The 15,266-nt window shown below is 47.7% G+C and overlaps 8 protein-coding genes across 8 annotated transcripts; 3 read left to right on the top strand and 5 right to left on the bottom strand.

Moving 5' to 3' along the window:
• Positions 1 to 49: 49 nt before the first annotated feature.
• On the bottom strand, positions 50 to 1,919 carry EDB93DRAFT_1108284 (uncharacterized protein; the record flags this gene model as incomplete). Its single annotated transcript, XM_041447824.1, has 13 exons — positions 50 to 185; positions 236 to 295; positions 358 to 359; positions 415 to 416; positions 476 to 507; positions 564 to 618; positions 727 to 765; positions 825 to 839; positions 898 to 917; positions 975 to 1,007; positions 1,079 to 1,152; positions 1,249 to 1,320; positions 1,789 to 1,919. Coding segments are annotated over 13 exons (671 nt in total), but the record flags the coding sequence as incomplete, so codon positions are not given.
• Positions 1,837 to 3,590, bottom strand: EDB93DRAFT_1179162 (uncharacterized protein). The gene is given in 10 exon segments (XM_041450609.1): positions 1,837 to 2,356; positions 2,412 to 2,466; positions 2,526 to 2,757; positions 2,817 to 2,951; positions 3,001 to 3,060; positions 3,164 to 3,165; positions 3,176 to 3,265; positions 3,318 to 3,418; positions 3,479 to 3,517; positions 3,574 to 3,590. 7 exon segments carry the CDS (start codon positions 3,181 to 3,183, stop codon positions 2,153 to 2,155), a joined length of 696 nt encoding a protein of 231 aa, XP_041302288.1. The 5' UTR covers positions 3,184 to 3,265; positions 3,318 to 3,418; positions 3,479 to 3,517; positions 3,574 to 3,590; the 3' UTR covers positions 1,837 to 2,152.
• Positions 3,591 to 5,485: 1,895 nt separating this feature from the next.
• On the bottom strand, positions 5,486 to 7,525 carry EDB93DRAFT_1255739 (uncharacterized protein; the record flags this gene model as incomplete). Its single annotated transcript, XM_041453836.1, has 3 exons — positions 5,486 to 6,785; positions 6,831 to 7,225; positions 7,277 to 7,525. 3 exons carry the CDS (start codon positions 7,523 to 7,525, stop codon positions 5,486 to 5,488), a joined length of 1,944 nt encoding a protein of 647 aa, XP_041302287.1.
• Positions 7,526 to 8,503: 978 nt separating this feature from the next.
• On the bottom strand, positions 8,504 to 8,816 carry EDB93DRAFT_1255738 (uncharacterized protein; the record flags this gene model as incomplete). The annotated part of the gene is made up of 2 exons (XM_041453835.1): positions 8,504 to 8,652; positions 8,723 to 8,816. The coding sequence occupies 2 exons, from the start codon at positions 8,814 to 8,816 to the stop codon at positions 8,504 to 8,506; spliced, it is 243 nt and encodes an 80-aa protein (XP_041302286.1).
• Positions 8,817 to 8,999: 183 nt separating this feature from the next.
• EDB93DRAFT_1179146 (uncharacterized protein) lies at positions 9,000 to 11,088 on the top strand. The gene is made up of 9 exons (XM_041450608.1): positions 9,000 to 9,279; positions 9,332 to 9,515; positions 9,541 to 9,607; positions 9,672 to 9,777; positions 9,834 to 9,939; positions 9,983 to 10,027; positions 10,081 to 10,191; positions 10,243 to 10,683; positions 10,740 to 11,088. The coding sequence occupies exons 2-9, from the start codon at positions 9,432 to 9,434 to the stop codon at positions 11,010 to 11,012; spliced, it is 1,233 nt and encodes a 410-aa protein (XP_041302285.1). The 5' UTR covers positions 9,000 to 9,279; positions 9,332 to 9,431; the 3' UTR covers positions 11,013 to 11,088.
• Positions 11,089 to 11,416: 328 nt separating this feature from the next.
• On the top strand, positions 11,417 to 12,956 carry EDB93DRAFT_68431 (uncharacterized protein). The gene is made up of 7 exons (XM_041457096.1): positions 11,417 to 11,579; positions 11,635 to 11,863; positions 11,921 to 11,965; positions 12,021 to 12,089; positions 12,141 to 12,311; positions 12,369 to 12,529; positions 12,581 to 12,956. The coding sequence occupies exons 1-6, from the start codon at positions 11,512 to 11,514 to the stop codon at positions 12,462 to 12,464; spliced, it is 678 nt and encodes a 225-aa protein (XP_041302283.1). The 5' UTR covers positions 11,417 to 11,511; the 3' UTR covers positions 12,465 to 12,529; positions 12,581 to 12,956.
• On the top strand, positions 12,284 to 12,956 carry EDB93DRAFT_68515 (uncharacterized protein). The gene is made up of 3 exons (XM_041457098.1): positions 12,284 to 12,311; positions 12,369 to 12,529; positions 12,581 to 12,956. Exons 2-3 carry the CDS (start codon positions 12,527 to 12,529, stop codon positions 12,884 to 12,886), a joined length of 309 nt encoding a protein of 102 aa, XP_041302284.1. The 5' UTR covers positions 12,284 to 12,311; positions 12,369 to 12,526; the 3' UTR covers positions 12,887 to 12,956.
• A 576-nt stretch (positions 12,957 to 13,532) lies between these two features.
• On the bottom strand, positions 13,533 to 14,619 carry EDB93DRAFT_1094671 (PIN domain-like protein; the record flags this gene model as incomplete). Its single annotated transcript, XM_041446622.1, has 4 exons — positions 13,533 to 14,003; positions 14,058 to 14,184; positions 14,235 to 14,350; positions 14,404 to 14,619. Coding segments are annotated over 4 exons (930 nt in total), but the record flags the coding sequence as incomplete, so codon positions are not given.
• Positions 14,620 to 15,266: the final 647 nt, after the last annotated feature.

Here is a 15,266-nt window from a genome sequence, read left to right as displayed (position 1 = left end):
TGTCAGTGAGTTGTGATGCACTTCAAGATCTCATACATAACAAGCTTACCCGCTGAGATGTGCATCGTTATTATTGCTACCATCACCACGTTGGCGATTCTGATGGCCAGAAAGATGACAACGAGAAATATCAAACACCTTTCTGGATTGCTGATACATGGCATGCAATCGAACGATGATGATGACTTGCAGTGATGTTTCAATCAAGTCAATATCACGGAGGTGTATAGCTCACTGCCCAGTATTATTTCTACAACGTCACTCATCCAATTAAGTGCGTCGTCGATGATAAGGCCTGATAAATCCAGCAGCATTAATTATCAGCGTTGTGGAACCACATGCTCGCAACAAACTCACAACTGTGGGATTCGTTTATAGTATTGAATCAACGAGTTGTTTAAGAATTTCTCTCACCCCTACATGGTAGTTGAGTTGTCTGGGACAGGAATGCAATGCATCGGTGTGGAATACTCACTGCATCTGTTATCACAATTGTTGGAATACTGCCTGTATGCTGCCCATCATATGAAAGAAACGAAATTGATGCGAGGAGACATACTCACATATTAATCCTGATTGTGAAAGACGGGCAATGAGCGGAAAGCCAATGGCTTGAACCTCAAAACGTACACAGAGAATCCTATTGCAACATATCGTGCCTAGTATGATATGTTCGGGTCAGTACAGCTTGCTAACCACGCTTGGTTGAAAATGCAAGCGACATACAATGAGATACAGAACTGTCATCATAGACCAGCGTTGCCTCTGTCGCAAATTAGTATATTCGCCGGCGCATCATTCTTTTGATGTAGGAATCCGCTCACCCAGACCAGTTCCACCTATGAAACTGTTGTCAGCGAGATAACTACTGCTGTAATGGCCTGGGTGTCAACCTACCTCTTGTCCGAACGTAAGTCCTAGAAATACAGTACCATCCTGGTATCAATGGTCTTTGCACGCTTAATATCGCTCACCCCAATCGTACATTACCACAACACAGGCGGCAACTGCAAAATCGCAGCCAGGGTTAATTGAGCCATCACGGTCATCATAGTACTGGGGCTGGCTTTGAACAAACCTATGAAATAGCTGGAAATAAGATACGCATTGATGGTTGGCCACCAACTTGGATCATTTGAGATTACAGTCATACTATCATAGAAAGGATGAGAGTAAGCGAGCAGGGGAACTTCAAGTTGGTGGATAGCAATTGCAGTTGTGCTTGATATACCATCATCCAGCACTTACACTGCTAAAGTGCTCTTTAGGTATAGTTGGATGTGGGGTTTAGTAGTCGGCGCATTTTTGATACCATTTAGACTATTGATCTAACGCAGGTTTGACTCACTGGCAACGGCACTGGGCGTCCAAGTCAACCTCGTGACAGACATTGCAACAGGAACAACACTAGTTCTGCCAAGGGTGAAAAATATGGCTTGGGTCATCGCCCAAAACAAGACAGCTGCCAAGTTTGTAGCCTAATCTGATGTTGAGGGATAGTATATTGAGCAGTGACTAGAGAATAAATATCACTACACTGAAATGGAACGACTGTCTTCGAGTAAGTAAAGTCGTCATATGATTGATTTTAAGGGTACAGGTATAACAATGGCAAATAGCAGATCATGACCCTGCCAAGTATCTGTAGAACAAAGATTGTTAACCTCTACCGGAGCTCGTCAACTGACCGTTGCTGGTTTCCTAATATATCTTTCCCCTGACGCGATTGTGTCCGCAGCCCAGTTTCATCGATCAGTCTAAACATCTGACCTTGCTAGAGACACTTACTAAGATTCAGTGATCCCCGCAATGTCATCCAAGCGAATCACTTTATATCCTTGCTCTCCTAATACCGTACGTGGAACATCGACAAAGATCTCAGCTAGGTTTATACCAATGGAAAAACTGTGATCGTGCATTTTTGTTTTCTTTTTTTTCTTTGTTGTGAAATGATACGAAGGGTCCTGGGCTGCCCGGAGGGCCGTGGGGGATTATGCAATTGCAAGTGGTAGGAACATTAATATTGATATCTCTTTCGAATATATCTTGTAACATTAAATAACTTAAGTAAGTTCCGCGACAAAACTAAATACAAAAACCGCTCTGTATCAGACAGCCTACCAGTCGTAAATCACATCGAGCATCTTCCGAACTACACGGTAGTGCTAGTTTCCACATAAACACGTTCTTGGAAAGCAATTGAAGTCATATCGGTTGCTGTATCGGAGGCGTCCACGAGCTTAGCGTTGTATTCTCGAACGCCAAGGATAAGACGTGGTCCCAGCACAGACAGCTGCGCCATCTGGAAGATTTGAATCAGACAGATATAAATCTGAATGCCCTGGGAATCTTCGTGCTATAGAAATGATGAATCATTGTCGCACGTAGAGGGTGGTGACAGATCGGCATACCGCTATTAATGTCGGAGAGAAAAAACTGATCTGCAGGGAAGAGACAGCCAAAAAACTAGTGCGCGCGCCAAACTTCAGCGGAACAGGAAAACCAAGTTTACGTTGTGAGCTCACCTTGCAAAGTAAGTAACGTGAGTTTGCATTAACACCGTAAAACAGTGCCCCATAATGCCTCCCGTTGAGCGTCTTCGTAGTTCACGGAAGTGCTTCACAGCAATCCAGACCGCGAGACACAGTGAAAGGACCTCCCACACAGTGCCAAGTATCCAAGTCATAGAACCCAGGAATATAGAATTGTCCGGATAGCTAATTCTGCACCTATAGATGCCGGAAAGGATGTATTCCTCTGGTACATGTCAGTGAGCCTGATGCACTTAAGCATATCACACAAACATTAGAGCTTACCCCCTGAAATCTGCGCCGTCATCATTGCGCTCATCACTTCGACAGGGATTCTGATGGCCAGAAAGATAACAATAAGAAATGTCAGCATCTTTCTGGATCCCTGATACATGGCATGCAGCCGAGCGATCGCAATGACTTGCATGATGTTTCAATCAAGTTAATATCATGGAAGTGTATAGCTCACCACCGAGTATTATATGTATGAAGTCACTCATCCAATTAATTGCGTCAATCATAATAAGGCCTGACGAATCCAGCAACATTAGTTGTTAGCTTCAGAAGACCACAAGCTGGCAAGAAACTCACAACTGTGGGAGTCGTTATATTGAAGTTACGAGTCATTCGAGAATCTCACTCACCCCTGCATGGTAGTTCAGTTGTTTGGACGGGAAGGCATCGGTGCGGAATACTACTCACTGTACCGGTCTTCGAAACCGTTGGAAGACTGACTGTATGCCGCCCGTCAGAAGAAAGAAATAGGGTCTATACAAGGAAACATACTCAACATGTTGATCCTGGTTGTGAAAGACGGATAATGAGCACAATACCAATGGTTTGAACGTCAAAACGTACACAGAGAATGCTATTGCAATATATCGTGCCTAGGATGTGTTCCCTTCAGTACAACTCGCCAACCACGCTTCAAAACACAATCTACATACAATGAGATACAAAACGGTCATCATGGACCACCGTTGCCTCTGCCGCGAGTTAGCTACCATTTTTATATCTTTTTTTCATCTGAAAGTTCGCTCACCCAGATCAGCTCCACCTATAAACTGTTGTCAGCGAGACGACTGCTCCTGTGATGGTGTCGACCTACCTCTTGTCCGAACGTAAGTCCTAGAAATCCCATGATATCAGCGGTCTTTTCATACTCGATATTGCTCACCCCAATCGTATATTACCGCAGCACATGATGTAACTGTGAAGCCCGGGCAGCCAATGTCAATCGAGTCATCACGGTCATCATGTGGCTGGCTCTCCACGGACCTACGAAATAGCTGTAAAAAATTGTCGAATCGATGGTTGGCCAGTAACTTGGATCGTTCGAGACTACAGTCATACTGTCAGAGGATGGGAGCGAGCGAGCGGGGAAGCTTGGTGGACGTAAAACGATCGCATTCGTGCTTGATATACCACACCATCCAGCGCTTAACCTTAGTAAGTGAGAGAAATGATATCTGGTTTATCGTAAGTGTTTCAGCATGAATTCAGGTACAAAAGGACGGTGCATCCGGGAATATATCGATAAGATCGATTCGGAAGTAGCAGATGTGGATGCAATCATGCAATGTGGTGACTTGCAAAATGTTTGAAACGCCGCCATGAGCAAGCCATGTGCATGAGGATCGGAAACCTGTTCGCAATTTCAGCGGCGTGCCATCGCAGTGCCGTCTTCGAAGTATTCTTTGGGTATAGTTGAGTGATGAGTTCGATCTCAGCCCATCAATGACACCATTCAGATCATTGATCTAGCACAGGATTGAACGGCGCCTTAGCAAGCCGATCCTCGTTGCAGACATTCTTTGTAATTATTTACGGCACGAGCAAGAATCCTGTACACGCTGATTAGTACAAATGCGACCAAAAGTACATACATGCGTCGTATATAATTCCTTGTCATAAAACACGATCTACGTGTGTAGGGACGAAGGCAGTCGTACAAAGAAATTGAGTTGTACAAAGAAGGGGATAGAGGGGCGGTTTGTACAAAAGAGGAGGGGCTTGTCGTACAAAGAAAGAACGATCAAATGATGTAGACAGGAGCGGAGGCAGTAGGAACGAAAGCGATGATGAAATGGCCATGATGGTACAGCATGAATGCGAAGTTAATGAATGTGTGATGATCCAATTTGGTGGTTCAAACGTAATGGCGGAATGGGATGGATGCACTGATGAATAGATGATCAAGCTCGTCGACGAGCTTGAGGAGCGAATAGCCAGAGAGGGAGAAATGAATATGAACCTTCCATTCATTGAAGGAAGAGTTTCATCCATCCATGAAAAAACCCGTCCCAAGCAGACGAGAGATTGATATTGGAGAGATCAAGAAACCGAAAGACAGGGAGTGTGAACTGCGCGTTTCACGGCAGAGCGAGAATGACAGTGGTCGCTTAAAGCGGAGAACAAAGGAGGGTGCATTATCACGCACAATGGCGAACAAGCGAACGAGTGAGTGTGTGGGCGTCCTAACGAAATATGGATTATTAGCAGATTCGAGGTGAGAGACATGCGAGACATACCTTTGACGATTGGAAAACGAAAAAGACAGGTCAGGAGCGAAGGGATTGGGCGGGGACGAGAAGGCGGAAGAGATAGGAGGGACGTCAGAGTATGGGCTGAAGGCGAACAAGATGAACAGAAAAAAGATTCGCACACAAGTACCAAAACCAGATCAGTTTTCAAAAAGGCAACAGCAAGAGAAGATTGCAACCTGCGAACGCCGAAAAAAAAGACGTGAAGAGAGAACTAGGGAAAAGAAAGAAAGCAAAAGAATTCATCAAATGAAGTAGTGAGAACGATCGTCAAAGACATACAAGTACATCGAAATCCAAGATATACAGAGATGAAGACGGAGGAGACGAAAAAATCATAATTGAAGCATCGAAGATAAGATAAGATGAATGTCTGTGAGCACCGCTCACACTAGACCATTGAAAGTGAAATCAAGCAAGCTGAAACGCACTCCCAAGCGTGACCACCCCACTCTCGCCAGACAAAACAGGACTCGCAGCTCTCAGGCTCCCAAACGAGATCCTACGAGCAGCACGGCGAAGCGTGCGTGGACGTGTCTGGGTAGCGAGCAGAGGTGTAGCAGGTGTTCTTGGGGACATCGAAGGCGTACTCGGAGATGCAGTCACGGGAGACGCACGGGATACTGCAACAGGAGATCCGATAGGAGATGACAGCGGGATACGCGACGGAGGCGATGGAGTTGCCTGTGGACACGGGAGTTCAGGACCAAACATCGAGGGGTTGCGCATCAGGTTGCGGCGGATGGGCTTTAGCTTCGTCGTTGCCTTCGGTTCCACCGTCTCCTTTGGCTTGGGTTTTGCCTTTGGCATAGACACTGGCAAGGCAGGTGTAGAGAGCGAAACGGTTGTTGCAGCAGTCTCCACACTCGCCGTCGAAAATTCGTTGTCGTTCTCCGACGAGCTAGAGGAAGCTTTGGGCAGTGAAAAAGCACTTCGCCCAGATTCGCGTTTTTTAGCCTGATCCTTGTGCACAGACGATGTAGTAGTAATTTGCGTTGGTGCCAAAACTGGCAGGGTCTGTCGTGCATGTGTGTCTGAGGAGGCGATTAGCGACCACGAAGGTTCACTCGTACGGGGCTTCTTCGCACGTTGAGAACGTGCTGTCTCCTCTTCGTCGGAGGAGATGGATAGGGAAGGCATGTGTCCCTTGCGAAATTTAGGCTGCTTGATGGGCGTGGCTGCTTTGATTGAGGTAGTGGGTAGCACTCGAGGTTTGGATGGAGGTGTCTTTGGCGGGGAGATTACGGATAGAGCGAGGACTTTAGGTTTTGTTTTTGAATAGGACGTCTTAGCATTCTTTGTTGACGGTGTCCTTGGACTAGTAGGCTGCGTAGGGACTTTCTTTACCTTTACACCAACGATAGCTGCGTCAGGATACCCTCCGCTACGGCGAAATTCGGCAGTCTTGAATAGATTCTCGCCATCACCTTCCGGATCTACGCGCATATCGCAAGAGCTCGCGAGGGTCAACGTGGACGATCTGCGCAGGGAGGAAGGACGGAGAGGCGCCGATGAGGAAATGGGAGTGCCAAAGGTAGAATTTGAATTTGAAGACGCAGTGGACTTTCGTATATTGCTCTGGGAGGCATTGAGCGTTGATGAGCTGGGTGTCGAGGGAGTAAAGGAATGTTCCATTGGGCGACGCAAGTGAGCAGGACGTAAGTACGGGTGGTGGAAAGTGTGCTCGTGTCGTTGGAGACGGTGCGAGAGGCTGCGTATAATCAGATAAGGGGATAGAACGGAGGGAAAGACATACCGAGCGATGCTCTCGTTATGGTCAGCTTTTGCGTCAGTCATGAAATCCATACTGGACTGCCTGTATAGTGGGTGGCGCTTAGGAGTGTTTGTGGTAGGTTGAAGTACGTCTGGTGAAGTATCGTTGCGCTCAGCACATTTGCTCATATCTGCTGGACGATGTACATTGCCGCTGAGAAAGATGACGTCCTCATCAATGATGGACTTTCTCCGCTCCTCCATTGCTCTTGCGCGGGCCAGGTCGAGCAATTTAGCACGCGTCGCGGTGACGGAATGGGGCCAGTCATTTGGGCCTTTGGCAGCAGTGATACCACGTGCAATCTTGTCAAGAAGGTTCGGAGGCGGAATTGAGCCGTTGAAAGGTGTGATAAGATGAGAAGGTAGAGCATCCAAGGTCTGTGGCGAATTTTAGGTGAATTATTTGACGAAACCCGAAATTCGACCCACCCTGCCAAGTAACCTAACTTCATCTTCCTTCCAGTCTAAGTTAGGGTCGTCAAAATCATAGTTTGAGCTATTCCATGAATCACAACTGTTCCTATTGGGAGCTGGGGGCGAAATGAAAATATGAGACGCGACTGGGCTACGAGAAGGAGTTCGTGGAGCAGAAGAAACGAAAGAACTTGTTGGAAGACGCGGTCTGGGAATATTTGGACGTGGGATGATGAGAGCGAGTGGTGAAACTTGAGCAGACATCAAATGAGTGACTGGCATAGGGAACGCGTCGAATGGCACCGACAATGTTCTTGTCGTCGTCGTCCGGGGAGAAACAGTGACCATGAGGCATAAAATTACATAATCAGAGATTATTACTAACTCCGACCGAAGCAAATCATCCAAAGCGATGAAATCAAGAAGACATCTCATACGTACAGCAAAACCGGCGGCACTTGTACCACCGCCCTTCTATACAGCGAATCCTATCCGCAGCCAGATATCGGCATTCAAATAACAGTAGGGGATTTAGCGCAAGAGAAAACACGCTGCTCAAATCTAGTAAGGACATAGCTTCAGCGGGAGTTCTGGGACAGTGACTGCTGTCGTCGTTGGAGGTCAATCCTTGCCTCTTTCCAGGACTAGCGGACCTCGAATGTATGATGACTACGCACTTACTTACGCTTTCGTTCTACCACCGCAGTAATATCTATTTGGTTTCTTCCTTCTGGAACCCTTGTCAAAATCATCAGATCTAACTTAGGGTGTCGCTGATAGAACACCCGCAGCTCTCAGAATCCAATATCACAACGCCCCAAGTCACGTCACTGCTCAAGTCAAACGGAAGGAATGGAAGTATATGGATACCCAAGCACATAGTAGGGACCAAAGGAGGGACAGTGTGAACACATGCAATTACTCCATTGGTCTCTACTAGTAGTTTCATCACCAGGCGCTGGCACCAAAAGCTTGTTTCCAAGTATTTTGTGGCATAAAGTTGGCATAGGACAAACATGAGGTTCGACGTGGAGGATGGTATTGCTCAATGACCACAAGGTTCAACGTTCAGTGCGGCGTCGAAAGATACCTAATATACACAGTACACTCCATTAAAGTGGTTGGTATCCTTCGTACCCTACGCGTGATCAACCTTCAAGCCAAAATATTCAGTCTGTCATCATAATGAAAAAATCAATCAAGAATCACGAACTCACCTCCGCACCACAAAATCTAAATAAATTACTGAGCTTGCGCCAACTTCCGTTCTCTCCGTTCAGTAATCTCCGCACGCTTCTGCGCAAGCATAACCGCCGCACGTTCGTCCCACTGATATGCCCAATATCCAGCATAACCAAAAACGCCCATTGACAATGCGTGTCCGCCAAGGTCTGCTCAAGACGTCAGTATCAGTGTTATACCTGCGGCACAGTGAATGTTGTAGTGAATGAGGGCACGCACTCTCCATGAGATTTCTCTTCTTTATTGCCAGCTGCCCAAAACGCGCTGCAAGACCGAATAATGAGAAACCAGCAATCGTGCCGATCAGTGCCATCGCGTTTCTGTTTGTTTTTGGTGTGATTTCCAGTGGACAGGTAGAGTTGAATTACGCGGAGGATGTCGCGAACGTCGAGCTTAGAGTTAAGCGAGCCAAATACCGACAAACAATCTTCTCGCTCAGAACTCGCACAGAACACCGTCCGTTGGTGGGCGTGACACTTCGGCAAACGCCGTCCAAGGCACGCTGACCTAAGCGAAACGGTCCCTTCTCTTGTCACTTTCTTGCACTATACTGGTACTGATACCATACCGTTCGCATTGCTGACTTGCCCGTCCCCCAGATCGCGCTGCCTCATGCTGAGCATGTGGCGTGCGTCCTTACCTCTGCTATCGTCGGCACACCCCCACAGCACTCACCCTTCAGCCCTTCACTCGTCAGTCGGCTCTCGAACACTTCCAGCTCGGCTGCAGCAGAGCCAACTGTCGCCCCTCTAGCACCATCAAACAAACTCAACGAGGCCAGCACTTTTGCCATTATTCTGAGTGTCTCGACTTTCATTGTTCTTATAGCAACATATCCATTGTGGAAACGGAAGATTCTCCTCACTTCTGCAGACCTGCCCTCTGCCTTGACGACGACAATGACGACAGCATTTTGAGCTTCGTGCAAATGAATGTGGCTGGACTGTATCCCGTCTCGGATGGTGACACGGCATTCTGGAGCGTTGATGCTAGTGCGCATGACCTAAGTATGGTCAGTGAAAACTCTGTCTGAGCAGTTGCTTCCCTTCCCCCGACGATTCAGGCGCGAAGGAGAACCTTCAGTTACAGTATCTCCCCATGTAAGTTGACACGCTTCCTCTCTGATGATGCTGACATTGGTACCATAGCTACAATATGACTGTAAAAGTGCTGAAGCAGCACTGCAATGAGTTCGACCTCCGCCAGACGGGCAACAAGGCCATGTTGATTGAGCAGTTAGAAGTATTCAGTCGTGATCCTGACTCATGGGACAGGTGTGCGAGTATTTTTTTTGGAGTGGCGTTCACCAGGAGTTGACCCCTTGCTTAAGGCTACGTCCAGGTGCCCACAAGTCCCACAAGGGACCTCGGACACACAAACCCACAGATATACCTAGGGCAGGCCGCACCAAGCAGATGCAGCGCCGTGCGCAGTTGGTTTGGTGCTGCCACTGCTGCAACTGTCACTGATCGATCAAAGGACACGCGCACCTCAACTGAGGTCGCGTGCTTCTGTTGCCGTGGGGTGAGCTATTCTTTCCTTTCTTTTTATTGATCCTTGTTGAAAAGCCTTGACAGGCTGAGATGATTGGCACGAAGTATCCGTACCAGACGGCGACTGGTGCTGAGCCCAGTTATCTGCCGCTTGCTATAAGTATGAATGCACCCTATCCTGCCTACATTGATGAGGTGCACTTCTTTATCACACTTTATCCCTGAGCTAATCGATGACAGTTGCAGGACACCATTGTCCAAAACGTGAGCTCAAGGATCGTCAGCCTTGTTCAAGATGCCCTCCATGAACCCAGTGCTGTCTGGTCACCACCTGCGCTAGGTGCCGAAGGTTTTACTCACTCTGGTGTCGAGACCATTGCAGTGGAAAGCCGCGCACCTAGTGCATCTCCGCCGCCGGCCATAGGAAACCCCCGTCTACTCCACCTTGGAGATGGAACCATCCTACAAGTGGACGACAGTGAGATTCCTGATCCCCCTGCCATCAGCTTCGCACACGATATTGCACACCTAAATAGCATGTGGGATGACCATAGTGAGTACTGGAAAGGTCTGTCTGTTATTGTCATCCGCGGCCATCCAATTGCAGTTAAATATTGGCCGGTACTCTACCGCTATGGCAAAGACAAGCAGTGGAAGGGCCCGAAGAAGAAATGGTCTGATTGGCGGGTGAGTACAACCCTGTAATGCTCGGCTGCATCCGACTGACCTTCCTTGGTGCCCAGGACATTATCGAGTGTTACCGTCAAGGCAGCCCAGAGCAGTTCTGGGCTACCTTCAGTGCTAAAGGAGAGCACATGAAGTATAGTGCCATCGTCGACAAGCTGCATGATGTACGCAAGTCGACTCAGTCCCGCATTGTGGAACAGGTGCGCAGAGAGTTTGGCGCCACATTTGATACTGATTTTACTTACCGGAGGGGAGGTGGAGAGTATGTCATGACAAGGCCATCTGCTATCGTGAAAAGGTACTTTGAGTTGACTAAGTGCTGTAGATAGGACCTGTATCTTCTGTTAGGTACACAAAGTTTATGCTGCCGGTAATACAAGTATTAGCACCGCAATTGCCAATTAACGATTGGTCCGAGTCCAAGCACAGTAAGAGTCTGCAAAGTTTTCTGTTGAATCATGGCCACTACAGTGATTGACCCCATGCAGTGCTTTGCTGGTCTGCACAGCGTGATTCCACTTGCCGCTGACCTTGAGAATGCCAATATCGAAGAGGACGTTGCAGCAGAACAAGAAACCTTAATTAACCCCAGCAGCGAGAAAGAACAAAGTGCCCCGACAACGAATATGTCAATGGATGCTTCTGAGTTTACTAAACTTCAAGCGACTCTCATGGAGGCTTCTAAGGGGGTTACAGAGGGTACAGACATTGAATATCAGAGGTGAGTCATTAGTCCTAACAGTTGCATCATGACTTTGATTGTTCACTTTGACAGGTTGATAAATTCATGTCTCGTGTTTGCCGTTGAGATGAGGCTTTTACGGACAGATGAGGAGTTCTTCAACAAGAAACCACAACCAAATGCTCCTTGGGTCATCATTGCTTGGTATGAATGCGTGAGTCCGAGTCCCACTCAATTGAATTAACAAACACTTGACACGATGCTGGAAGTTGCGACTCTCTTAATCTTGATGGCAGCCCAAAACCATCCACCAAAGACCGGGGGACATATGGACATGCTCAGAAGATGCGAGCATCGATGACCTATGCCTTTGGTAAGCTCCACGGTCTCGGAAACATGCATTGGCATGAGTCCGATGCTGGAGATGGCACCATGGTTGGCAATCCTTCAATCTCAGTTGAGGTGTCATCTTTCATGTGTTCACTGCGGAGGCGCAAGGTATATAGCACTTTTGATTATTTTGACTGATTTGCGGCTGATCATCCAATACCCTAGATCCAAGCCAGCGAGGTTGCCAACAGCGCTCGTGCTATAACATCGGTGAGTCACATTAATTCTCAATTTTTTGCTTCGAAGAACCTTCAAACGTTTGCAGGAAATATGTTTAAACTTCACAATCACAACCACCTTCCTCGGAACTGGACTATCCAGGCATATCAACCTGGTGGGTGAAAATCTGCAGGAGGCTCGGGAACTACTGGTACCAAAAACTTAGACCACTGGGGCGGTGGACGTGTCCGAAGACTTCTGCAGGCTGCATATACGGTGGTGTTCTTGTGCATGTTGTGATTTGATGAGGTTCTCAAAATACAGGTTCATGATCTTCATGTGGAGCAAGATCGGGTTGTGCTATACCTTCCCTTCCGGAAGACCCACCAAAATGGAGGTATGTATTCAATCTATATTGAGCTCGCAGGACTACAATTAAGATACGTAATTTTAGATATCAAGCCCTTTCACCTCTGGGTCCTCCCGTCGGACGAAGCTCATATCTGTCCTGCACGTGCACTTGCTGCCTGGCTGCGAGAGTCTAAGTTGACATCAGGCTATCTTTTCTGAAAAGTGGCATCTGGCGACCGCATAGCAGAGGCAAACAGCCCTATGGTACGTTATTACTGTGTACGTCGATCGAAATAGCTAAATATGACCATCTAGTCTTTGGAACAGTTCTTGGAGCTCTTCCGGAACAATCTCCTTGACATAGGTATCGACCCTGCCCCCTATGGCACGCACTCGTTTCGTCGGGGAGGCTGTCAATATCTGCATGTAGAGAGGCGCTGGCACCTGAGACGGATTTGTGAGTGGGGTGGGTGGAGCACTGAATTCACGAACATGACAATAGTAAAGTACCTTATCTCTTCAAATGACGACCCTGCCGAGCCAAGAGAGCACTTTTTCAACCCCAACCAGCAGCCAACTATCAAGTGCCGGCAGTGTGGGCAGTGCTGTTCATCCGCTTAAGAACAAAACAGTAGACTTTTGACTTCCTGTCATAACATAGTACTTGCAATAAAACTGTTATTTATTCAAATGCGACGAGATACAAGTACAGTACCCAAACATACATCAAAGAGTGAGATCAATCAATTCACTATCATCATCACCTGTAAGATCAATGATAGTGCCACCAGCAAACGCCACTGCATCTTCTGTAAGGTCAATAACGCTCATAGAAGAGGAGGCGGGAGAATCAGAATCAAAATCAGAGACAGGATGTGCAGACAACTGATGGACAGTATGAGTCATTGATGAGGGGCGGCTCTATCTGTACATCAGCAAGAACAATGACAATATGGCTGAGCGACGTACCTCCGTGCGGAGATCACCTGACGATGATAGGAACATTGTCTTCGCCCAGCAGTCATAGATTCTGTCAGCAAGCCATACTCAAACGTACTTATGCGATGGTGTGATATCATCCCGATGGCCTGGGGCTGGCTCCTCGAGCAACTGCATTGTGGCCTTCTCAAGCCCATCAATGGGCACGTCAGTATTGTGCCCGGAAATCCCTGCAAGTGTCTTCTTTGAGTGTGATGTGCGGTTCAGAAACACTGCCCTGGTGCAGCCTGAGGCAAGGCTGAACTAGACTACATGTCCATCAGCATGTTTAGAATATAAAGCAATCACGTACCTCATTGCTCCTGGGTGAATTGTTGGCAAGATCCTCCAGGAGTTCATGTAGGATGACAACGGGCCAGATAGTGGTGTGGAAGGCACTAAGAAGCTTCTTCGAGTCCCAGCCTAGGAACTGCTGGATCACACATGCAAGCTGGGCAAGGTCAGGAGGGGCTGGCAGCTGCAGTTTGGGTACCTCGGCGAGTGAGGTGACTGCAGGGTGCGCATACGAATTGATGGTGTCCGCACTGGGGAATGATTCAGGGAGCGAGCGAGCAAGCGCTGGATGCGATCGGCCCATCTTCCCAGTGGGATCACTCAAAAGGTGACATTGAGCAATGTTTCGCCACTCTTTGAGACTCCAGCCTTGGTTGTTGCTGCATATGGCACTACGCAACATACTGTTGTCCATGCAGCGGACCAAACCAAGTGCTGTCTCGCACCTGCAGCCCAGAAGACCACTCTGAAGAAGAAAGTTAACAAAAATCAGTATCCGCATGATGTGTTCGAGGCTTACCTTATCATAATCACCGCAGCAGCAGATGGCCATGGTAATGAAAGCATCACCAGTGAGACAACGGTCAATTCGTTCCTGAATGGCGCCGGCAGTATACATCTTGATCGTGTCCATCGAAAGTGTTGAGCTAAGGCAGGAGCATAAGGAACAGATATCTAAACCTGAGTGAAAACTTACTTTCGAAGGACAGTCTTCGCACCAAATACGAAGGTATCACTGTCGTCTGTCAGTACAGCATCAATGACACCGGCCCTATTCATCAATGCAAGTTGAGCCTCAGCTTCTCCTGCAGCCTACATACCAGGGTTGAATGATGAGATGATGAACGAAGGTAAAGAAGACACACCATAATCCATTGCGTATTGAAGACATCCAAGATGCGTTGAGTCGGCTTGACCATCCAGTGTTCCCTAGAAGATACCTTATGCCCTCGTTTGACATCAGGCCGCTGGTTGCCATCATAGCAGAAGACTAGTTGTACCGGGAACTGAGTAAGTCGAGCGAGGCAGAATAAGAATGTCTGAAGGGCAGGGTTCTGCCCAGTCTGAGCGTGTGCACGGTGCTGTTACGACTTGGATGGTATTTGTTGGCGACGCTCAAACAGAGCGTGTGTCGTCAATGGTCGAGGACGTCCTTGGGCTAGCCCAAGGTTAGGGGTCTTACTTGGCGAGTTTCGGCAAGTAAGATTTGACGCCTATGTCCAAATCGGGTAGCTTATGTCAAGCGGGTGCGAGACAATAAGCTATATCAGCCTAGGCTTACGATACCCGAAGGTTAATTGTAAGGATCGTCGTTAATTAGAAGGACAGAAGTCCGACTAGTTAACAGGGGCTTTGCTCGTCAACGAAGTCAATGAGTAAGGTCGAGACTATAGGCTTATCCGCGAGGAGCAGATAAGAAGATAGAATATAGACTGGCGAGGCAGAAAGGATCACTCTGGTGAGAGTAGGAGGTCAAGAACCAAGTAGATTCAAGTTAAGGAATATGTTACATGGTAGCGAGTTTATATAGAGGACAGGAAGCGTATTAGTGGATGATAACTCGTACTACCAGAGAAGCAATCGGTAAAGGGTATGACCATAAAAGGAAGGCACGTTCGAAGTGAGACACGGACGAGCTCTGAACGTGCAGATAAGAAAGTGAGTCAAAGATCAGAATAAGAAGTGAAACGCGCAGGGGCACGACCGTGCAACTGCGGAGCTAAGTATA

This window comes from Suillus bovinus, assembly GCF_016758785.1.
Source record: "Suillus bovinus strain UH-Sbo-P2 chromosome Unknown EDB93scaffold_100, whole genome shotgun sequence".
In the NCBI taxonomy this organism is placed as follows: domain Eukaryota; kingdom Fungi; phylum Basidiomycota; class Agaricomycetes; order Boletales; family Suillaceae; genus Suillus; species Suillus bovinus.
Note: the sequence above shows the minus strand (reverse complement) of the source record. Positions and strands in the feature narration are given on the sequence as shown.